The sequence below is a fragment of the Pholcus phalangioides genome, unplaced genomic scaffold (genome assembly GCF_987345545.1).
Source record: "Pholcus phalangioides strain wild (caught in Gottingen) unplaced genomic scaffold, Ppha-v1.0 ptg000015l_1, whole genome shotgun sequence".
NCBI lineage: Eukaryota > Metazoa > Arthropoda > Arachnida > Araneae > Pholcidae > Pholcus > Pholcus phalangioides.
Window position 1 is genome coordinate 97,459,947 of NW_028301608.1, and position 25,264 is coordinate 97,485,210.

Sequence of the window (25,264 nt, forward strand, 5' to 3'; positions counted from 1 at the left end):
GTGCACCTAACAGTCTGATTGTGTAGCTAGTGTAGTGTTTGATATTTCAGTGCTGCCATCTATACTTCAAATTGTGAGTGAAGTGTAATGATTGAATATTTGTAACGTTGTAGGCCTGTTGCTCTCTGTGGCGAGACTTTTTAACGGCTCGCATTCACGACTTGAAGCGGGGGAAATCACAGAAAACCAACTTCAGCCGACCACCACTGTGGCACCGGTGGGGTTCGAACCCGGATCCTCGCGATGCGAGTCCGTCACTATGACCACTCGACCTCCACAGATTCGTGGCAGAGTCCGGAACACAGATCCGTTTTAAACTGGGTACCCGTTTATCCGTTACATGATTTAGTAGGCCCGAATGTATATGGATGTGTGTAGAAATGCGTATTTTTATTAATGCACCGGAAAAATACTCACTATATCTTTCTTCAACCCTTTAAGCGTCATTGATGGGATATCTCGCCTCCTGAGAAGCCTCTGATTTCAGTATTGTATAGAATCGATTTCTCAATTTAACACTCTTCGCTTAATTTCTAACTATGCATCCGCTGAAAAAATCAGAGGAAACTTTACTTCATCGAAAATGGTATGACATTTTAAAGGTGTTTAGTGGTTCCTATCGTGCCACGGAAAGGGTTATTATTCATGCTATTTAGATTTTTTTAGAGTACCTGCAAAGAGTTTTGATACTAGAAAACAACTACACTAGAGAGAAAAAAATTCATTCAGATAAATTCACAATTTGAAAAAAAAAAATCAAGTGGAGAATGGCATATCAATGTGAGTGTTTTGTATATTTACATATACAATATGATAAGTCATAATGGCATGTATTTCGCGTGACAGTCGTATATCTAAAGCGTATTCTGATAGCGTCTCTGAGGACGTGGGATATACGGAAATGATCTTTGAAAGGTCGAAAAGACATCTTTTCTCGTATCAACGCGTAGTAAAAACGAGGATACGGTAGGAAACTTATCCGCAAGGGGAGTTTTGCATGTTACGGGGAATCACCATCCTCATCGCATTATTCTTGTAGGACGCAAAAGCATTGAAAGTTTTTCTTGGATGGGCCTCAGGGAGCAACTTCCTGAAAAAGATGGCTGGCATCGAGCTAATAGATGCCTACAAACATTCTCTATCGGCTTCCTGTTCATTCTATACACTATTCCTCTACTTTGCAGGTGAAAAAGAAAATTTTGGATGCATCATCTTTGAACATCAAGGGATTCAAGGAGACAACAAGGTACAAGATTTTCCTGAGAAAAAAAATGTTTTTTTCCCCCCTTAAATAAAACATATTTTTGGATTTTTTTCACACCAAACTCTCTTTTCCCCTAGCTTCATTTCCGGCAATCGGTGATTTTACGAATAATTGGCAATTTTACTTAAAATTGGCATCACTTTTGGCAATGATTGTCTATTTTTTTTTAGCGAAATTAGTGCAACTACAGTGGAATACCGATTTAACGAATACCGTTATAGCGAAAATCTCGTTTTAACGAGAACTTTTCTGATCTCCCCCAGGTAAGTTTACATCGGAACAATACAAAATATTTGGAATTCCTTTGTAACGAAATTTCATTATAACGAAGGGATTTCTCCGGTCACTTGGAGTTCGTTATAACGGGATTCGACTGTATTGACAATTTTCTTCGGGTACCTTTGGCATCATTTTTGACAACGATTGGTGATTTCTTGAAATTTTCCGTATTTTTCTCGAGGAAATATGGATAGTCTATCTATAAAAGAATATTTTTAGGTTTTCACGCACATTTCTAGTTTATTTAGGGTATAAATATGTAAATATATTTTTTATAGAGCATATTCTGTCGGTTTTTAGGTCACAAAAATCCTTGCACTAGTAATAAAAAGTTATAAAAATATTTCACATAAACATTGAAGTAGTGGTGTCTTAACCATTCATCGACAGACGGTACTTCAAAATACTAGGTTAGATAACTTTTTATGTGTGTGAAGAAACTATTTTTTTTTTTACCTGTAACTAGAATGGTCTATCCGAGGATGATGTCACTCTCCTCTGTTCATACGAAGGTTTTTAACAGCTGGCCGATGCGAAGATGTATTTTGGAAAGAGAGAAAAAATACAACGGCCCCTGCGCGGGGAATCGATCCCACGTCCTTTCACTCTCCGGGTGATTGCCGTAGACCACTAGACTATAGAGGCAACGAATATCGCAGTCTTTTCTTGGAGCTCGTGTGCACTGAACGAGACCGTACATGGACGGTCGGACCTAACTCAGGCCAAAGCTCACAATTGCTGACAACGCCACCAGATGGCGACTTATCCAAGGATGATGCCACTCTCCGCTGTCCATTGGACGATACCGTCCATGTACGGTCCCGTTCAGTGCACACGAGCTCCAAGGAAAATTGCAAATTTTCGCCTTGTTTATGCTGTTCATTCTCAGCCTTTCCCCCTGCTTTTGAATTCAAATATCTAAGAGAATAAGGCACTTAGAAACATGAAAGTTTTTCGTTGGCCTCAAAAGAGACAGGGCAGTAACTTTCTGATTGGAAAATAGAGGAGGAGGAAGAGGACAAACAGAAACTTAAATGTTCAATTTTGTGACGCACTGTCACTCTCGAATTTAGCACTGAGTGATTTGAAGACATTTTGAGTATTTTTTAAATTAGAACCATACCTCTATGACGAAAGGTTAATGAGATGAAGGCCGAATTAGGAGTTTCAGGACATCTTGTATATATTTTAGGAAATCAATATAGGATGCGTTAGCCAAATTTCCTGTCCTGAAACTTTTCTCCAGGATATGAGGGCTCTGCATCGCGCGCGTATGACGTATATTTAGAATTTAATTATTAGTAAAGATTCAAATTTTGATAAAAATACAATTTATTGAAATTTCAGTCAATACATCCCAATTGTTAATGGATAAATTCTAAATATGATAAATTCTCACCTAATGACCCTAATTAGTGAAAGTTATCGAATTTTTCTTTATTATATTCCAAAAATATTTTCTTTGCAGAAAACTACTCAATATTATCCAAAATAAAAATTTCGAGTATTTATTGCTTTAAAAAATTTTAAGAAAATTATTATTCACTTTTTATAATTGGAGTGAAAGTCCATAATAACAGTTCAACCATTGCGTTATGTATTAAATATTACCTTAATAGCTGCTACGGTTATTACTGAATCATTTACAATATAGTTGACCTGGAAATGAATTATAACGAAGTGAGATACTTTTGATTGTCTGCATCATACTAGATGTTGACTAATACTCGTATAAGACACACATTTCCAAAGACAAAACTGAAAGAAAATGACTCTGAGACAAGAAATTACAAAATAGACACAATTTCAATCATTTTATTCATTCATACTGACCTAAACAGAAGACATTTTGATCGAAGTTTTAGATAAACCTAAAATAGTTTGCTTTTATTTATGAAATTCTATCGTGAATATCTTTTGTGATATACATATAATACAATCTCAATATAATTTAATTCTAAAAATATACTTTCTATATCTACATGGTATATCACAATATACTTGTGCATGTACACATTCGAATTTTATGAGTTTAATTCACAAAGTTATAGTAGAAAAACATGTTCCCTTTATTCATTGTGTTTTTTTTTCTAGTGTTCGTGCCGTTTCTTACCTTATGCTTTTATATTGCTATTCTAATTATTATTTGATTTTTTTCCTCGATTGTTTTTGTAGCTACGATGCCGAAAATTCCGCGAGAGAAGCGAAAAGTGCTTTTTTGGTGAGATTTGTGAAAACTGTTTTGGGGGAGCGAAAAAATCCAAACAACCCAGACTGATAAATTAAGAAATAAATTTATGCACGAATATCACTATAATAATAATAATAATAATAATAATTAAATTCGAGTATAATTACGACGTTGTATAATATGACACTCCAAACATTTTGCTTTTAGAGGAAACGATGTTTTTTTCTGAATTTCTGAGACAAAGGAAATATTAATTAAAAAAAAAGTAAACTGATGATAATATGAATAAAAATACTCATACTCATAATGTTTATTGAAAGTAATTTTAAATAACAAAATAACTTTGCAAAAATTAAAATACTCAAATGATTGCAAATATTTGAATGAATAAATAAAAATACATAAAATAATTGAATGAATAAATAAAAATACATAAAATAATTGAATGAATAAATAAAAATACATAAAATAATTGAATGAATAAATAAAAATACATAAAATAATTGAATGAATAAATAAAAATACATAAAATAATTGAATGAATAAATAAAAATACATAAAATAATTGAATGAATAAATAAAAATAATATCAAGTAATTTGAAACAACGGATAAATGAGAAATTAAAAAAAAATACATACAAAGTAATTTCAAGTGACTGAAAATAATTGAATAATGAGAAATTAAAAAAAAATTAAATAATTGATATAATTGAAAATATTTGAATCAATAAATAGTGTGATGAGATATAATTAAACAATAAGAAATAATGGAATAATGAATAATCCATGTACATAAAAACATGAAATAAAAGAATAGAAACTAATAATAAAATAAAGATATGGAAACTATAAAATGATGGAATAAAACGAAGAAAAATATTGAGTAAAATTAATTTTCACAAAAATGTATTAAACATTCATCGCTATAAGACTTACATGAAATTCAGAAAAATACCTTACATTCAATTTAAGCATTTACTAAATAAGGTACATGTAAATAAGCACTTCCCCAAATCCATCATAATGAGTTGATTCACTTTCTTACAGAAAAATACTTAAATAATTTTTTGTCGTTCACGGGTATTAAAAATCGAAAACCGAAAACCAGCTAGACATTTTCTCTTACAAATGTTACTCTTTAGTTTTTTGGTCCACATTGAAAATTTTCCGTTATCGCCATTTTTGTAAAGAAACAATACGCGATTATAGGAATTTCTATATAAATTTTTATTTTACAAAAAATAAGTGTATTTACTCACGTGATCCACAGTTGTAGCTTTTGGTCCCATGATTAGCTTCCAGTTTTTATTACTATTATGTTTTTATTACGATTCAGAACTACATCAGCACTATCGAACGAATACTTGAATTTCATTATTTATTTACATTTATTTTCTTTTCTGGTTGATCTGTGGAGTGTTTCAAAGGATCAATATTCGATAAAATTACTTTATTTTCTTAAAAGCGCAGCACCATAATACTGTATGTATCTTTGACTAGTATTCACTATTTGTCTAGTATTTTAAATGATCTTCGAAATCACGATTCGTTGTTCCCAAAAGGCAGTTGAAGGCACCACAAACTAGGCACCTTAGAAATATTCTCATTCATATAGAACCACTAGAAAGATTTTCCGTAGGAGAAATGATGTATATATTTCTAATAATAAATAGATAGCACGAATATTAAATCTATATAATATAAAAAAAATCATTATGCAATTATCCATAGTAAAATGATACGTAATATTTTCCCACCATTTTTAACGCCCACGTAAAAAGAGAATTGTATATCAGACATTAAAAGTACAGGGTGTGTACAAATGAATGGCAAAAATTTTCAAATTTATATTTCAAAACTATTACGCATAATACAATCTATGATACATAAAAATAAAAAAAAATATTCAAAGTTTTCTTAACAATCTGCTCAATAGATAGAAGCACTTTCGTAAAACACAGTGACTAAAATTAAGAATGACCATTCTCTTCATTTTTTTCCGGTTACAAATTTCTAAATACACACTGCACAGAAGAAGCGGAAACAACCTTTGCATATTCTAATACATAGCCGAAACCTTTTCTCTCATTGTCACTATTTATAATTTCAGAAGGATTATGGAAGTGCTACCATCTATTGAACGATATTGAAAAACTTTAGATGTTTTATTTATTTTTATGTATAGTATCACAAATTATATTGTGTGTAATGTTTTCGAAATAATAAACTTTTAAAATTGTGCTATTCATTTATACAAACCACATATATTAGGTCAACTTGAAGTTGTATATTTTTTTTGGTTGTTCTATCAGTAAGGTATTATATTATATTATTCAAACAAAATTAATTACCGTAAATATTAAAATTTGTAGTTGTTAGATGTTAATATGTATGAGCTACGAAAGTGTCGTACTACGGCATCCCGCATATGACTGAATGTTCAAAATTATAGTTAATGTCGTTTACCGTTCCTGGCCTTGTGATCACAATTTGAAATCACTCAAGTGTTTTAGCCTTTACAGCCCATTTTGTTTTGAGAGAAATGATACCAATCAGCAGTGCATTTCCGATGGATTGCAGTGGTTTACTCTTTCATTGTTATCGGTTGTGTGAGCTCAATTTTCTCATTGTTGATATTGATTTCTGTGACTGCCCGTGAAACTTTAGAAAATTAAAGCAGTTAATCATTGTGTGTGTATTTCAATCGTACCAACACTAATTTTCATTTCTCATTTGATCATACCAAAAAGTCATTTCCGAAGTTAATATTATACGACTTGAAAATATTTGCCTCCAAAATATTCAGCTTAATGATGCCAATTGGAATCGTTTCAGAATTTCAACACTGAAATGTGTTTTAAAGAATAATTTATGTATATGAAATTTATGAAATTGATTTTTTTAATCTGTCTGTATGCGTGTCTGTGTATTATATATTTATGCTCTCTGTACAAATCTACAATTTGAGACAGACCTTCACCAAGTTTTGCATATATACGAAACAGGAACCGACTTAAACGATAGACTACTTTAAAAGTTCGTCAGAGCTAGGCAAACAAACGCCCTCAGTGGCAAAAACAGTCGGGCAACAAAGGTTTCTCTATCTCAACAATGACGTTTAGCATGCTTACTTTGGTTACCGTGGTTCTCTAACAATACGTTTAAGTCATTTATTTGTAAGTATTTAGTATAGTATTTGGTACAGTTTGTTACTTCTTTTATGCTGCTAGTATGTGGGAGAAAACACCACAGCCAGTATTATAAAAAATTGATTTTCTTTTTCTGTGTGTATGTGTGTTTATGTTCTCTATAGAACTCTATAATTTCAGACATATTATCGCCAAATGTCGAATATATACGAAACAGGACCCGACTTTGGCTACTTCAAAAGTTCGTCGGGAAAATGCCCGAAATGGGCGAGAAACCGTTGGACAACAATGTTTCGTGGACCTCAACAATGACTTTCGGAATGTTTACTTTTTCTAAAGTGGTACCCTAATAATGTGTCTCAGATATTCCTTTATAATAGCTGTTTATGCCTTTATAATGGGTTGTCACTTTTTTATGCTCACAGTATATTGAGGGAACCCGGGCGTCGCCGGATATTGTAACTAGTAATTGGTATTCATGTTTCATTGGAGGAAACGAATTGATGGAAAGAAAGATATTCAATTGTCAATAAAAATTCAGGTCAGAAAGGGTTAATTTTCAACATGCAAGAGCATGTACGGACGATACATATCACTATTTCACTCTGTTCGTTTTTCAAGAAGTTGAACTGAGCTTCGAATCTCTTTCCTTTGGCATAGGGGTAACGATAAATCGCGTGAAATACCTATAAAGTAGTCCAGCTTATGTGAAAGTAAACTGAGAAAAGCGAGCTCGGAATATATAATCTTGCTTAAACTGTTTGCTATTCAACCCTCATCTCTAAAAGTTGCATAAATTTAATGTGTAATGTTCGAATGTGAGTGTAAGAAAGAACTCACCGTTTAGGAGCGAGATGTGATGTGTGTTGTTTCAAAGAAATTCTATGATGAAATATAATTCTTAGAGCAGTCATTCACCCTATACTTATGTGAATTACTATGTGAACAGTGTTTCCTATTATTGAAAGAAAAACTGCTTGGTGTATTCAATCCTATCAACAAACCTTTCATTTTATGATATTGTATTCCGTGAAAAATCTACGTATGCCTTTCGAAATATAGTTCTGTAGGTCTTCATTGAAAATTTTCGTAATAATTGAATTTTCTTAAAGCAGTTTGAATATGTGTTGTAATAAATGTGCGAATAAGCCTTAATTTTTAAGTTCGTAAATATCATCGTCAGTCAATGAATAAGTCAACTGAAAATAGTTTTTCAACTCAAGTTTAGGTCATTTTTAAAAGTCGTTTCATTTTTTTTTGTAGCCGATGATTCATTCATGTAGGGCTCAGTATTTGAAATCTCAAGATTTTAGCGAGTAGCAGCCAGAATATGCCTGAGATGAGGCATATTGACTGCCCACCCCATCCCATAGATGATGGCCAGCCAACGGAGAAATGCCTAGCTTTCAAATAGTCTTCGGGAACGCTGTGATCGAGAATTGTATTGGTGAAATATCCATCAGCTTTGGAGCGTTTGAAATACATGAACGCTAGAGAGAAGATACCGAACACTCCTGAAACAAAAAGAAAAATGGTATGTGATAATTTCAAGGCAAAAATGCTTGATACTACAGTCAACGTCCGTTGGAACGACCTCCATCGTTCCAAGGAAAAACAAAAATTTTATTTGGAAGCCATCGAAAGTTTGAAAAAACCAATAACTTTTTAAAGCTTTATATCCTGACGGTACTTGAAAGTAAAACTTTAATCAACCGCTTAAATCTTCGTAATATGACCACTTTTACTGACGGTATCTACAAGGACACGATAAGTGTAGTTCCGACAACAAGCAGTGGATGGCAGATAAAGGCAGAAATCCCTTTTCTTTTTTCTGTGGGCATGTTATCTTTGCCATGTAGCATTAAGGATGAGTTGATTTGCGTGTTGTTTATTTAAGTGAATTTAGTGACTAATTACCAATTTATATATTGGTGTTATTATTTTCTATTCTCTTCTATACTGTACAGGTAAGCATTCCCTATATTTTATTTGAAAATTACTATTTTATTTCCTATCATAGGGTCAAAAATGTATGCCGGTACTGTTGAGTACTGCCAGGTAATGAGAGTAATTTTTTTACATATAGTAAAAATTATTTCAATGTGGGAAACAAAATAATGGGGATGATTTTTACTGAGACCACTACATTGAGTTGTCGAGATCGAGATGGGGTGAAAAAAAGACGTTGTAGCACCTATGACATTCATGAATTGGCGGAGTGGACTAGGCAGATATCAGATATGCTGCGCTCACTATATGACAGGGACAAAAAGAAATGGTGGCACGAACTGTTCTTCGCGATGCTTGAAATGGCATATGTCATTGCGTATGTCATTTATAAAGAAATATGTACACAGAGAAATTTCACTATTGGATTTTCGAAGAAACTTGGCAATAGGACTCATAGCCTAGTAAAGAAAAGAGGTCGTCCTGCGGTCAGCACTACACCAAAGCAGCCAAGGAAGAGAAGGAAGAGCAACTTCTCCATGTCCAAAGACACCAGGGAACAAAATCTGGGAGCTCATTGACCTACACGTGTTCAGTAGAGGGTAAAGTGTGAGATGTGGAAAATAATTGTTTTCAGAAGTATCATCTCGAGTGGTGTGTAAATAAAAATGTAGTGTCTGAATTTTCTTTCCCTTTACATACTACCCATACTCCTGTCGGTACTTGTAGGTACCAGCTGCATAATTAACCACTGAAACACTGCAAACGTATTTTACTCTTTCATAGGATTATTCTGCACAATAACTTATCTCATGATGCAAAAAATACACTTAAAAAAAGTTACTGGTAAATTAATTCAGGATATAAAGGGTTAAGATAATTCATATTTACGCAGAATAAAAAAATTGTATTAACGTCAGCAGTTGTAATAAAAATACATCAGTTTTTCGAAAATAACAATAGAATTGTAATAATTACATGCACGCACACACGTGCATACTAAATTCTTCAATATCAAAGTTCGAAGACAAACGCAATTTCGGCAAACGAAAATCACGATACATTTTGTTCTTTGCAAACAAAAAGTCACGGCAGAGCTGAATTTGAACGTTGTATTGGGTTTAATTATATTTAGGATCGTTATATTGGATAAAAATAATACCATGGTATATCCATGTGTTACGGTAAATCCGTTACTATGTATAATAACCATTTATACATACTCACCAGTGATAATTTTTTCAATATTTATTAAATTTATCTTACATTATTTATACATAATAACCAGTTTTATCACATTTACCGTAACGCATACAACATCTGAGACTTACCGTACCGGTCCTTATAATGGAACAAATAGTATATGTACGCATATGGTAGTTATAACGATCGCCAACTGTGTTATTAAATGCTAATATAAAAATCGATTGGTTCAAGCATAACAAATTTTCCGAATTTTGTTTCAAATTTTGATCTAATAAATTCTATAATGGAGTAGACCACTTGAAAAACATCATATTGATTATGATTAACAATGATTTTGAAAAATGTCATCTCAACAATACACTTGGAGGTATGTGATGCTTAACAATGGTGTTCGAACAATGTCGCATCTAACAATAGTGTTTGAACAATGCCATGCTATATCTAATAAAGAATATCACGTGTCTCCAAAGAATTTAGGCATCCAACAATATTCTTTAAAGAAAGTATTATCTAACAATGTCTTATATAAAACTATGTTATATTCAAAATGTTTCATTCATGATCTCTTAACAATGTCATGTCTAATAATGATCTTCCAACAATGTCATGGCTCATAATGGTATACTAACAATTCCATGTGTAATAATGGTCTCCTAACAATGTTATGGCTCATAATGGTTGTTTAACAATTTCATGCCTAATAATGATGTCCTAACAATGCCATGTCTAATGAAGTCTTTCAACAATGTCATGTCTAACAATGATCTTCCAACAATGCCATGGCTAGTAATGGTCCCCTAACAATGCCATGGCTAGTAATGGTCTCTTAACGATGTTGTGACTCAAAATGGTCTCTTAACAATGTCATGGCTCATAATGTTCTTCTACCAATGTTATGTCTAATAAAAATCGTTCTATAATGTCGTGTTAAATGATGATCTCCTAACAATGTCGTATCTAATAATAGTATCTCAATAATGTCATGTTTCATAATGATCTCCCAACAATTTTACATACAGCAATAGTTAAAAACAAAATGGCCATAACGTGACCATATATATATATATATATATATTGAAGAGTAAAATATTTTACGTTGTAAGAACCGTTTCTTCAAGAGAGAATTTATATGTTTACGAGAATGAGCAATACTGCATCAATATGCCTATAAAGTAATGTAACAAAAAAAAAACATGACGGTTATCGACCCAATAAGAAACGTAAGTAGTTCTGGCTCCATTGTTGAATAAAAATAGCGAAAAATAAAAGACTGTGCAGGGGTCTTGAAGCGGAAACAAAGCGCCCAAAACCTGGAAGAACGTAATTTTATTTTTGGCGACGCGTTATTGTTTTGTAGGAAGTGTTACACGTATACTCTCAGGAGATACGTGTTAACGTAAGCGGAAATGTTGCCGGTAATTTAACGAATAAAGCGGATGTTTAGCGGAAGGAAAGATTAAACACAAAAAGCCATTAGTTCGAGGAAGTTTCTTAAATGTTTTCTTGTGTTTAAAAGAATTTTGGAGAGGTTCCAGTCGAAGTTTTTGGCGAACAAGAAATTATTTCTTTGCTTTTTGTTCTTTCGCAACTTACAATGAGAAAATGTAATTGAAGCTACGCATTTGAAATGCATAAATTTTGTGGAAAACACACAGTTTAATATATTTTGATCCGAGCTATGATATTAGCGGCAATATTCAAAACTTCTTATAACAACCAGAAAAGAATTGACATCAAAAAGAATTAACACTATTTTGCACGTTGCGTGTAACACTAATAAATTCACAATTTGAACAACATTTTTAAGATAAATAATTAAATAATTTAAATAACACCTCTCTGTGAATTGGATCGGCACTCCTAGGTGCCATTATTGAAGGAATCACTATATGACGTAATGAAACGTCCATTATTTTCACCGTATTCCGTCGCGCTTGGCCATCATCCTGATCCTCTAATTGGACAGTTTGGATTTGGCTGCCCGCTTGGCGACTGCCCAGCTAGTGCAAACATTTCCTGGAAAATAGAGTCCGCCATGGCGATGGAATTGTTGGCGTCGATTACATATTGTTTACTAACGTGTCCTTAAAGATGCGTTAGTAAACGATATGTAATCGACATAGGCGGCGATAGACTTGGAAGTATGGAGGGCCCGATGATGATGATGTCAATTCATATATACATATATACATTAGATCAGTCGACTCCACCTTCGACGCTGGGGGGGGGGGGGGCGTATCTCCTCCCATGGCAATCGACGTCAACAATTCCATCGCCAGGCTGATTATTTTCCAGGAAATGTTTACAGCAGACAGGTAGTCGCCAAGTGGATGGTCAAATCCAAACTGCCCAATTAGATCATAGTTTCTCAACCCTTTTTGTTCCATCGCCCACTTCTACAGAAATTATTTTCTCCCATCGCCCCCCGCCCCCAACGCAATCTAACCCATAGGATTCTAGGTTATACCAGTAGCTTCTACCGCCCCCCTGGAACATTCCATCGCCCTCAAGGGGGCGTTGACGCCCACATTGGGAATCACTGAACTAGTGTATCGGGATGACGGCCAAGCGCGAAAGAATACTGTGAAAATAACGGACGTTTCGTACTTGCATCACGTCATATAGTGATACATTTCAAAATGGGACCCAGGAAAGCGAAAACCAGTCAGGTTATTCAAGTTATTTTATTTGTCTTAAAAAATTGTGAATTTATACTATCTCCCATATTTGTCGTTTTTCTATCGTGTGCGATCCCAAGGCTAGTACACGGGCTGTTCAAGAGCTGTTTTATCCCTTTGAAGCAATACCCCACTAGAGATAGTGATGTTGTTTGAAGTAGCGTTTGCCGCCTTGGCTCAGTGGGCGTGGCATTAATGCTACTGAGTGACGTCACTGCTCTGAGACTTTTTAGCTCCTGCTGTATTCACGTGGATTATTTTACATTTTAGTTGTTCATCTCACTGTTTTAAGAGAGGGATTTCTCATTCATGCTTTTGTTTTAGCGTCAAAGGTGTGCACGTGTGGTATTTTGGTGATTCTTACGTTGGTGATAAGCACATTTGAGTTGTGTGATTGCCAGACTCCTTCCCCCCCCCCCCCCCCCCCATCTTGACACATGGGTCCACCAGGGGCCGTTATAGGTGTTCCTGAAGAATGATATAAAAAAAAAATCATAGTATAAAACACGACAGGTACACCACTTTCTGGCTAAACGTGGATCCAGGCCAATATCTCGGGCAGAGCTAATCAGTGGACGTAAAGGGCGGACGGTGAATAAACATAATGTTTTTCTTTGCAGAATTTTCCATTCTTATCTATCTCTCTTGTGTTTTGGAGCCATCCATCTTCGCCAAAGGGAGATAGGGATTTTGCCAGTCTCTGGAAACCGGCTATTACAAAGCTTTTAAGCTGGTGTTGAAGGCACTGAAATAACTGGGAATTCTTATCTATTTAGCTGGTTTTTATATAGACATTTTTTTTATACTACTATAACATATTGTACGTTTATTGCTTAAGGACGAAATTATAATTTCAGCTATTACATTGTGAAATCGATGATTCCAACATGGGAAACTAGACCATGGATAACGGTGAAATATAAATGGAATTTAACTTCATTTCCCCACAAAATAGTATAAATGTTGACGTTTATTTAAGCAGTTATTACGTGTGTTTAACAACTTCATAAACCAAGACAATCTGGAGAAAAAATTAATATTCAACGAAAAACAATAAGAAACGAGAATAAATCGATTCGTTACCTGCCAGGCTATACATGACACCTGTGACCATGATCGTGCTTATCTGTTTCTTGTAGATGCCCAGAAGACCCAGAAGTGCTGAGGTGCCGAGCAGTATTAGACAAACAATTGAGCATGACATCGCCAAATTTCTCATCCCTGAAACAAATTTAGTGAGTTGACGATGAGGATATTAATATTCTCGGCAAGAGTTGGGCCAAAACTCGGTTCCTCATAATAATTTCAGCTTATAGAAAAGTGATTCGAGCTTACTATTTAGCCATGCATCTACAGAGACGATGTCTTCATTTGATAAGTATGAAATGCACGGTTTCACGTAAAATCCATCATCTTTCATCTGAGATCGATCGTCTTCTATTGAGAAAAAAAAATATATTCTTTAGGAATTTCATAATTTAGTACTTATAATAGAAATATAACATACACTTAGATCTTGTTAACAACAATAAAAGATGATGGTTGTTGCGGTTTGGAGCAAAATTCTATAAAAAAAACACGTGAAACGCTTTCAAGACGCGTGGAATGAATTTCTGCTGCCGTATCAGAGGACGAAAGCTCAAGATGATGACTGCAACCATTGCTGGAAGAATATACGCTGGTGGGGTTGTGATGGTATTATCTGAAAAATGTGTTTATTTATTTACTTTTAAATGACGTGATCCTCACGTATTCCCAAGGGATCAGCATGATCCGTCCAGGGAATTTGCTAGTTTTAGTAGACAACATCCATGTCCTCGAACCGGGATTCGAACAGAGACCTGCACAGTGAGAGGCTACTTCCCTAACCACTCGACTGCGAAGTGGCATAATATTATTATGACGGTGTCTATTTTCACTGATAGTTTGAAGCCGAGCACTTCCGACTGTTATGATTATGACCGATTTCATCTTTGTAGATCATGTACATCAATGAATATTTATTGTGTTGTATGCAATCTTCATGAATGATAACAGCACATATCTTAAAATTCCAAGAAAAACATAACAGGATTTCCAAGTATATTTCTAGCCCTCAATTTCTATAGACGTGAACCCAATCAAGGGAACCAAACCAAGACCAATCCTGATTAAAACCGGCGCATCTTGAAAGTTTTTTTTTTCTTTTTCAGAGGGCATTATAGTGCCAATTGTGCAACGCAATAGCCAAAAATACCTAAGTCTTGTATATTTTAGTTCGGTGTTTAACATTTTTCGCATTGTAGACTACTAAAATCAAGTGAACATTTTCATGAATGGACATAAATCGGAAAAATAATTTGAAGAACCGGCGTGAAAAAAAGTATTAGGAAGAAAACTTTGATATTAATAAATACGGAAACCACGTCAAGATAGCCACCTTCTGCTGCCACCTGTTGAATAAAAACAAAACTAACAATTGTAATTCTTAAAATAAAATGATTGTTGGTTTTAAAGTAAATTAATTTTAATTTTTATGCTACATATACCGACATAAATTCCATACACCATAATATCGGTCACTGTATTTTTAAGTTCACAGCGGAATCGATTCCTGCAGCAAAGGTGAAATACTTAGTAACCGATATTTTGTCGCGTAAAATTTACATCGGTAAGTAGCACAAAAATAAAAAAAATGTATACTTCCATACCACATGCTGTTCATTTTAATGCTGCACGTTGATTTAAAACAAGTAACTATTTTACTTTCAGACTTATAACGGATAGTTTTGTTTTTATCCAATCATTAACAGCAAGATCCCAAATTCAAAGCATTACATGCTATATCATATATTTACATGCATTTTTCTTCCGTAGCGGCTAAATATTAAGATATTAAGGCAGTAAAAATAGGTCAAAATATGTTAAATACACTTCAGCATCGTGGCTGCCAAAGAAAGCAATTTCTGTTAAATCTCTTGCAAGTGTGTAGGAACATTTGCATCATCGCCGATGAAAAAATTAATTAGAAAAAAAAACAGGTGTTGAATTTTCTTTTTTACATGCTAGCCTTGGGCATGTAGTCGAAAAAAAAATACAGTGGAACTTCGGTTAACGAGTAATTCGCATAACGACAACAATTTTGAACAAATTTTGACTAACGAACGATGATTCGTATTGCGAGCAAAAATTTGCGCTTTGTTCATTTATTTTCACGTTATCACAACTGAGCTGATGATTTTTTGCTTCCGCTCACACTCGTGTTATGGAATTGCGGATAATATTCTCCCCTAAAGTCTCCGGTAAGCGTACCTCATTCGGAAAATTAACACACGTGCGAGTGGTGAATATTTACGATAAGAAACTTGAGATGTAGCCTTGTAGCCATGCGTAACTGCGCTGGAAGTTTTTTTTCAAATTCTGCTTGTGGGGAAGACTGGACTGATTTGAATTATTGAACGGTGACTTTGAAGGGCTAGCTCATGAACAGGAGCCACTACATGTCGAAGAATTTGTGTGATTGGGTAAGACCATGGACTGGGGGTGCGTGAGGATGGCATTCAAGAACAAGTGATGAAAATGTCTAGGGGGTTGACGGTAGATGAAGTGATGGATCTCTTTTTCACGCACCTGCAAGAGTTTATGGACGGTATCTCTTCTGAAGAAGAGAGAAATAAGGCGATGTCGCTCTTACATTAAATGAGATTAGAGAGATGTGTAGAATGTGGGAATATGTGCAAAACCGTAGAAAAGAACAACCCAAATAAAGCTGTAGCAGTGTGCGAGCAACGAACACTGCAATTTACCATTTCCTAGAAATCATAAAACAGAGGAAAATGCAAGTGTCACATAGGATAAGGCTCTTTTTGAAAGTCATGCAAAAAAAAAGTTTGTAAACAAGGAGTCTGTAAATCCGTCCGTCTGTCTCTAATGCCTGTCCTAAACAATAGTCGTCCGCTCTCTCGTCATCACCAATCAATCTCTCTCGTCGTTTAGAGAAAGTTAATAGTCAATAATGTTTGATCATTTTTGTCGCACCACAGTCATTTTCTGCACACGAGGGCTAATTAGACCGGGACCTACAATTTATTGCCGATTGGCAGGCTTGTTTTTTATACTCATCGAGAGGTTTGTGCGCTAACCCCTCGATGGGGGAAACTCCCTGCAGTAGAAATTTTTACTGCGGTCAAGTCACCGTTTTTTGTTGTACCGCTGTGTCAGAGAAAGTTTTCTAAGGACGAACCGGGTATCGAACTCGCGACACCTTTAAACATCCTTTGGTAGTCTAGGCAAGCATCTTATCGACCGGGCTACCGCACCCTAATGATGTTTGTAAACATTATCGTATTGTATGCTTATTTATGGCGTTATTTATATGTGTATTTTACTGTATTATGTATATTATTATTATTGTGTAATTTTTATGTGAATGAATAATTGTGGAACGAATTATCCGAGTTTCTATTTTCCTACGGGAAAGTTTGATTCGAATAACGAGCTGTTCGGATAACGAGAACGCTGGTGGAACGAATTGAGCTCGTTAACCGAAGTTCCATCGTACATGCCCGATCATCTTGGGCATGTAAAAATTGCCCCGTCCAGCTCCAGGACAAATGTAAAAAATGCATTTGTCCAGCCCGGTTACATAATAAATCTGACATTATGTAATTTATTTTTTTAGGTGTTTCCACGAGATGGAGTAGGTTGAAAATCGCTGCGATAAACATTTTCTTCGGTACAGTAAGGATGTTATCCTAAGGGCTTATGTTAAATCCACCTTTTTTTTATTTTTGTAGCACTTATCCCCGAGCGCATCTGATTTAAGGAAGACACTCTTTACTTTTTCATAAAAAAGAATAAAAATCGAAATGAACAACATTTATGGAAGCAATTTCCAGACTCTACTCTCGAAACGCGAGAAAAAAAAAACCCTCAACGTTGCTGTATGTTATGTTATAATACGAAAGTGTTTCTAAAGTCATGTCACGAAATAGAGAGGAAAAAAAAATACATAAAACATAAAATAAAAGTAAGGTGTGGTACATTAAATGCCCAACGAGAAACGACGAGAATGCTTTTATTTTGTTATCCCGAAAAGGTTTCCGCTTATTACAGCCGAGAAAAGTTCCAGCCACCAAATAAATATTTCAAAGCAATATTTCAACACCATGGGAAAGTGAACGCCCCAGCATTTTTAAATAAATAAATACGCGTTATATAGGAAATAGCTTTTACTCGGCGAATATATTCTTAGACGTATTTGAATTACTCATGTATGACAATAAAATATTTCCAGGTTTTTAGAAGGATGGATTGATATTGATTTTCCCACGTTCTGCCAAAATAGTGGTAATGACTCTCATTGAAAATGCTTTCGGTTGCCATGAAATTACCGAGATGGTGACTCTGTTTTTAAGGTGATGATAATAGTTTTTATATTTTGTATGTGATTAGCATTGTTCTTAGTTTACTTTTTTTGGGCAGTAAATATTCAGCTTATTTAGCCCAGTCAAGTGCCCATGCTTGGGACAATTTCGAATTTTCACCGAAAAATCACTCCCTCAATGAAACATTAAAATTTTAAAAAAAAACGCACATTCTGTAGTTGCACATTTAGTATCTAAGAAAATAGGGGTAGGCTGTGTTATAGAGACGGCCGTGTTTTCAGCCCAAATATACTTTAAAACCATTAAATTACTGAAATAAATTTTAAAGGTTTAAGGTATATTTTGGCCTTAAGATAATACTATAAACATTTCAATATAGTCTACAGTTTCTAATTTTTGCAACGAGCTTTTACTTTCATTTCTTTCCCTATTTTATTGAATATATTACAACATGTACAGTATATTACGATCAGATATCAGTGGTCTTTATTTATTGTTATTGCTATCAAGTTCGTTATTGATTTACATTTCGAACACATCGAATGTGATTTTTATGCTGCTTATGTGTAACCATTGAAATTTAACTTCCACTTTATCTCAGAAACTAGAGTCAATCCGACAAAATCAATGCCAGATTCGGAATCAGTGCCTCAAGATCACCGTGAAGTCACTGAAAAATCTTTGGGTTCAAAATCAGTGTTGAGCAGTGTTATTCTTTATGAAAAAAATGAATGAAAAATTGCATTGAAAAATATTTAAACGAAGCATTACGAAAATGCAACGTCAGTAAATAATTTGTTAATTAAATTGATTTATTAATCCATCGATTTTTTTTTTTGAAAGAAAACCAACCTTCAAAAAATAGGAACGAATCGATATGTAAATACGTTAAATCAGTGACAGGATAAAAGTCGACATGTTATGGAGTTCTAACTTGACATGTTTGGTTAACAAACGTTCGTCACTGTTCGAGAAGTAAGAAATTTTCTATACTGACAATAAATAATGTAAAAAAAAAAAGGAATGGAGGAAAAACTAAATGACAAGTCAGTCCGAACAAATTGGAAATGTTACAAGGTAGTCAAGGAGGAGGTGCAGTCGACACAAGCAATTTATCAAAATAAACTCGTTTCCAGCGGTTCGATTTGTGAGGACATTGGGTGTCAGTCGACTGTAAAAGCTGTGTCAGCCTTCACAGCAAAAAAACGATAACCGAGAGAAAAGGTCAATGCTTTTTTTTTTTCATTATTTATTTCTTCCGCTGCTACTGAGATTGATGATCGTTCAACATGCCCTGTTAAAAAAAAAAAACCCTAGAAAAAACGATCTTAAATTGCTTTACGGCAGTAATTTTTGTTGTCGACGTGCTAAAAAGTCTGCCTTCGCTACACGGAATGCTAAAAGTTTCATAACTTCTATTAACAACCTTCATCATTAGGGGATAATTTCCTCGTTAGCGAGTTTCAAATTATTCATCGAAAAAATATTTTTTTTTTATAAAAATGTATACTTTCCTAAAAAAAGGGAAGCATTTATATTTTTAGTATCATATTCCAGAATGTTATTGAATTTGAAGTCAAAAAACAGTAGTGAGATAATGTGCGATTTGAACATAGTTCTAGAATAGCTTCGATTGAGGACGGTCATCCACTGGAAACGACTTGAAGCGATAAATAAGTTTCACGCAATTGTCTGTATTCGCAAGATCGATCCCATAGCGTAGAAAGTTTGGAAACGTCTTCTACTAAAAACGATTTTGAGCGGTAATAGTAGCAGGCGATTGGCAGATCCGAAAAATTCGGGATCTTACGCTACTTGCCGGCTCTGCACACGCGCAATGCGGTTTTTTACTCTTTTTTTTTCATGCTTATATCCACTCTACGCTCTTTTCTCTTTCTTCCCGCTCCTTTCCTGCGTGAACAGAGAAGCTGGAAATTTGATAACTGCCGTTCATGGATTGTGATAGTATAAGTAACAACTGATTAATTGTTACTCATTCATTTATTCACAACACGATCACTTTTTCCGAGTTTGTGTAAGATGCCTTATAAAAGAGATGGATTTTAGAAATACAGGTCCTCTGGATCCATTTGTCAAAAATTTTAGTTTTTCCATACTTCCTTAAAATTATTAACGAATGCACTCGTCTGCACGGTGTACAGTCTCGAACTGAGTAGCGTTTAAAGGTCGCTCTCAGTGGACATCGTCAGACGCCCCGAGTCGTCTGACACAATGTCGGCTGTTGTCACTCGCGTAGTTTGTCAGCGCATTGTCGCTGCCCAGTGGATGACCAGCCTTAAGCGGAACAGCAGGAATTATTAAAAAAACATCCTTTAATCTACCATAACTTTTTCAGTGGAGTAGGCTTCATTCTGTTTTCTCCCGTTTATTTCGTTTTTTTCCGTGTTCGCCAACTATTTTTGCCATTTATTTAGTTTTTGCTGATCCACAAACCATTTCTCACATTTATTTACTTTCTTTCCCGGTCCGCAAACTATTTCTCCCATTTATTTAGTTTTTCGTCAGTCCGCAAACTATTTGTCCTATTTATTTAAATATTTTGTCGGTTCGCCAATCGTTTTTCACATTCATTTTCTTTTTGTTTGCCGAACCACAAACTCGTTCTACCCTTTATCTAGTTTCTTTACCGGTCCGCAAACTATTTTTTATTTTTGCCGATCCGCAAACTACCTCCCCCATTTACTTTATTTTTTCGATCTGCAAATTATTTCTTCCAATTATTCATCTTTGACGGGTCCGCAAATTCATTCTCCCGTTTTCGCCCGTCCGTAAAATAGTTCAACCAATTTACCGGTCGGCAGCGGTAAAAACGTTCAAGAACACCGATTTACTCCATCCACGGAAGTTTTAATACCAATAATTCGCCGACAAAACTCCATCACAACACAATTCATAAAAAAGAAAGTCGATTGAAGGGGGAAAAAATCATCGACATGAACACTCACAAAAAACAGTTCACCGAGAGATCGAGTGAGTGACCGAGCTGGTCAAATGAGAGAGTGGTTGAGCGAGTCAGTCAGAAAGTAAGTGAGAAATCGAGCGAGTGTATGTGACATGATGAGTGGCGAGTAAGCAAGTACGTTAGTGAGCAAGTGAATGAGCTATTCAGTAAGCGAACAAAATATCGTGTGAACAATAGAGTTCGTAGTGAATGAGTGACTTGGTCACTCTATTAATTAGTCGCTCGCTAACCTACCATCTTGATCAATGACTAGGACATTTTCTCATGCAGTCGCTAGCGCAAAAACTCTTGCTCATTTATTCAATTGTTTACTGATTCGATTATACTCTTAATCACTTGCTCACTCAACTCGTCATTGAAAAAATCTGTCACTTAATTCTTTTTTCACTTGTTCATTTACTTGCTCACCCACTCACTTGTCCTTTCAATCGTTCAATCGCTTGCTTATTCATTCTGCAAATCACTTGCTCAATTACTCGACCAATAAATTGCTCACTCACTCGACCAATAAATTGCTCACTCAGTCGGCAAATCACTGTCTGACTCGGTCAATCACTTTCTCACTCACTCATCAAATCACTTGCTCACTCAGTCGGCCACTCCTAGATTTACCTACTCTTTTACTAGCGCTCACTAACTGGGTCACTCACTCGATCTCTCGTTCAAGAATTTCCAATGAATTTTTCTTTTGATGAATTTTCTGTTGATGAATTGTTGTCAGTGAGTGTTCTGAATACATATTTAGTGCGAGACCTCGGTAAATTATAGATATTCATAGAAAAATGGTTTTATGTAGAAAACAATCATAGATAATGAAGAACCATCAATTAATTAATATCTCACAAATTCTAAAAGCCATCACACCAGAATATTATTTCATTATGCGTTATGAGAAAGTGCTGCCATCTGAAGAAGGCAGAAATCAGCAACGAGTGAATGTATTTTTCAATGTTGTTGGTCAGCCGAAATAACACATCAACAATACTATTGTTAAAATATTATTATGTTATACAGGGTGTCCTGTAAGTCCTAATTTTTACCTTCGCCCATCAACCGTTCGTCGCAGAGTATGGTTTCGATTTAAAAAATGCTTAAAATGTGTTCAAAAATCACTCTGTATCAGTTTCAAAAATGTAAATACAGTGTGCCACAAAATAAAAAAAATCTGAATTTTTAATGCGGTTCCCTTGTCCTCTAACTTCTAATTAGAAAATTGTTGTACTATCTTTTCTGAATCTAACAAAAGAGATCCCAAAACTGCAATATTCGAAGAGATATTTTAATTAAAAAATCGGAGAAAAGTTGGAGAACAACAGCAAAAACTAACGGGAAACACTCTTTTCTCTCATTTATGCTGCCTCTACCCAACTTTTCCCCGGTATTTAAATATCTCAGTGAGAATATTGCAGTTAAAAACATAAGGCTTTTTTGTTGGGCTCAGAAAAGACACAGGGCTACAACTTCCTAACTGGGAGTTAGAGGACAAGGGGAACGTATAAAAATTTAGATTTACTTGTTTTGTGACACACTGTATTCGCACTCTTAGAATTGGTACAGGGTAATTTTTGAAAGCGTTTTGAGCATTTTTTAAATTAGAATCACACCAATTTACCATCAACTGCCTCTACGACATTCGGTTGATGAGATGGCCACATTAGCACTTACAGCCTGTATTATAATATAATAACATTAACACCCTGTATTATAATATAATAACATTAACACCCTGTATTATAATATAATAACATTAACACCCTGTATTATAATATAATAACATTAACACCCTGTATTATAATATAATAATATAATATTATTCCAATTAAAAACAAATTCAGTCAGCAACCGCTATAAGATCGGGGAATATCGAACCTTAACATTCATGATGGATTTAATAATGAATGTAGAATTACATACTTACTCTTGAAAAAAAAAAATGCATGAAATGTGTGAAAAAAATGTTTGTTGTGCGAAAGATTAAACATTTTTGAAGGGATTTTCCAAGAAAGCGGAAAACATTTTTCCCGAAAAATATATAAAATCTTAATAATCCTAATTCTTTGTGGTAAACAAAAAAAATATTTATGCATGAATATATTTTTCGAGTAAACAAAGGTAAAATAATGACGTGCATATTTTGTTTTTTCATTCAAAATTTTCTGCATTCATCATTTTGGTGGCTTCATTCACTTTTATGGCTCAAATGTTTCTCCACGAAAAAAAAACAAAAAAAAAAACAAAAAAAAAAAACAAGAGAAATGCATTATGGGATAGAAAGAATATTTTCTCCCCTTTGAAACTAAAAGAAAACATCTAAAAGATTATTAGCTTGAGTGGAAAGGCATTCATTTCGTTTTCCTAACTTAAAAAAATAAATAAATAAATAGAAAGGAAATTTTTCCATGGAAAAAAAAAAATGATGAAAAATTGGAAAAGAAATAAAATTTAACAAGAAATTTAATACGTGTTTCGAAACATCAGCTCAATTTATTTATTTTTTCTCCACTTGGGAACGATTATTATGAAACGGACGCGAAAAGAAATAAATTTTAAAGAAAAACGAAAATTATTTAAAAATGAAAGAAAATTATTTTTAAAAATTCAAGAGAAAAAAAAAGCTTCATTATTCAAATATTTTGGATCGATTTTATTCAATTTAAACTGTTTTGATAGAATTCGAACATAAAAAGACGCAAATAATTTCATCATCTGTTGAATGATCATTTTTTTCCCCTCGCTAAATTTTTTTTCCAAAGAACTTCTTGTCACAATTTAAAATTATTGTTATTGTCAGTTCATGTTATTAATTTAAATGAATGTGTTTGTTTCTCCTTGCATGTATGGATTAATTTAAGCTTTGTTCAAAATGTTGTGTAAAAGTTGAAAAATATATTTCTGAAAGATTTTATATTTTAATCTTATACAAACACAACTTATCTTTTTCTTTTCAATTAATTCATTGCGAGTTTAGTGTTATTGTTATTATTATTTTTTTTATAATGACTATTGTATTAGAATCGAGGTGATATTTTTTTAGTTTATTGAATTTGATGATTTGATGAATCGAATCATTATAAGTAAAATCAGTGATGAAAATGAAAATAAAGTATATAAACAGAAAATTTAAATCCATCGACTTTTGTAAAGTTAATTGGGGTTGAAGAAACTTCAGTCGATTGAAATTCTTTGATGAAAAACTATATTCTGTAGAATATTTTAGAAAATTTTTCAAAATTTATGACTTGCGACAACAACCAATGTATTTCCAGCATTGTTACAATTATTAAATTTATAGAAATAATCCATCAAGTTTTTTCCCGTCCTGAGATTAATAAAGACGGAAGCTATAAGTTACTTTGAAATTAAATAGATTTGAAAATTAATGAATAGGAAAAAGAATGTTCGTTTCGAATCCATTTATAACGATTTTCCAATTATTATTCCTATTAATGACATGAAAAACAAAATACTACAATTTTTTTTTCGTTCTTCTGAAAGAAATTCCAGAAAACTAAATTTTACATTTTTTCCTCAGTACACTAGCAGATTTTCTGTCTTACTTATGATATATAGGAAGTGCGGGAATTATGAACAGTTGAGATTTATGGAGTGTTCGAATATGTGGAACAATCGGGTAATATTGTGCCGGGTTTTCTCCAACTTCAGGTATGACCCCTAAGTGGAACAGTGATAAACTAAAAAGTGCCCCTGTGATGCTGTAGAGTCATTTCAGTCGTTTGTCACCATCATCACAGCTTCAAAAGGAAGAAATATTTTATTTTCCTCTTCCACTCATAAATTTACTCAGGCAAGTTTTCAAAGGTGTTTATCAATCATTGGAAATGTGCCCAATAATTCGAAACTAAGCACAATGATGGTATGCCTTAGGTACTTAGGAGGTACTTTTTAATGATGGTATGCCGGATAATATGGAATACTATAAGTTTCCCCTGAGTTGGGATAGAACAACTCTTCAAGATAGAAAGTTTAGTAAGATAGAAGAGGAAAGATTTAGAAATAATGCGTGCCACCGTGAATCTATTGCGGGCAGAATAGGAAGATTGCGTTTGCGATAACTTGTAAATAGACTATGACACCACCGCATCATCAACTACAAGAAACATACGATAACAATTTTATTTTTAATTGTCATAGACTCAATAAATCTTATTTCTGATTAATTGGTAATAGTTTTCTTTATTT

The 25,264-nt window shown here is 34.0% G+C and overlaps 1 protein-coding gene across 1 annotated transcript in view; it reads right to left on the minus strand.

Annotated features, from left to right (window-relative positions):
* Nucleotides 1-6,311: 6,311 nt before the first annotated feature.
* The window catches only part of LOC149077137 (uncharacterized), a 49,100-nt gene continuing 30,147 nt past the window's right edge, over nucleotides 6,312-25,264 (minus strand). The window contains exons 3-5 of the mRNA XM_089244867.1: nucleotides 14,051-14,152; nucleotides 13,799-13,936; nucleotides 6,312-8,398 (exon numbers count right to left, since the gene is read on the minus strand). Coding sequence (XP_089100993.1) covers nucleotides 8,160-8,398; nucleotides 13,799-13,936; nucleotides 14,051-14,152 — 479 coding nt within the window. The 3' untranslated portion in view covers nucleotides 6,312-8,159. The remainder of the gene's footprint in view (nucleotides 8,399-13,798; nucleotides 13,937-14,050; nucleotides 14,153-25,264) is intronic.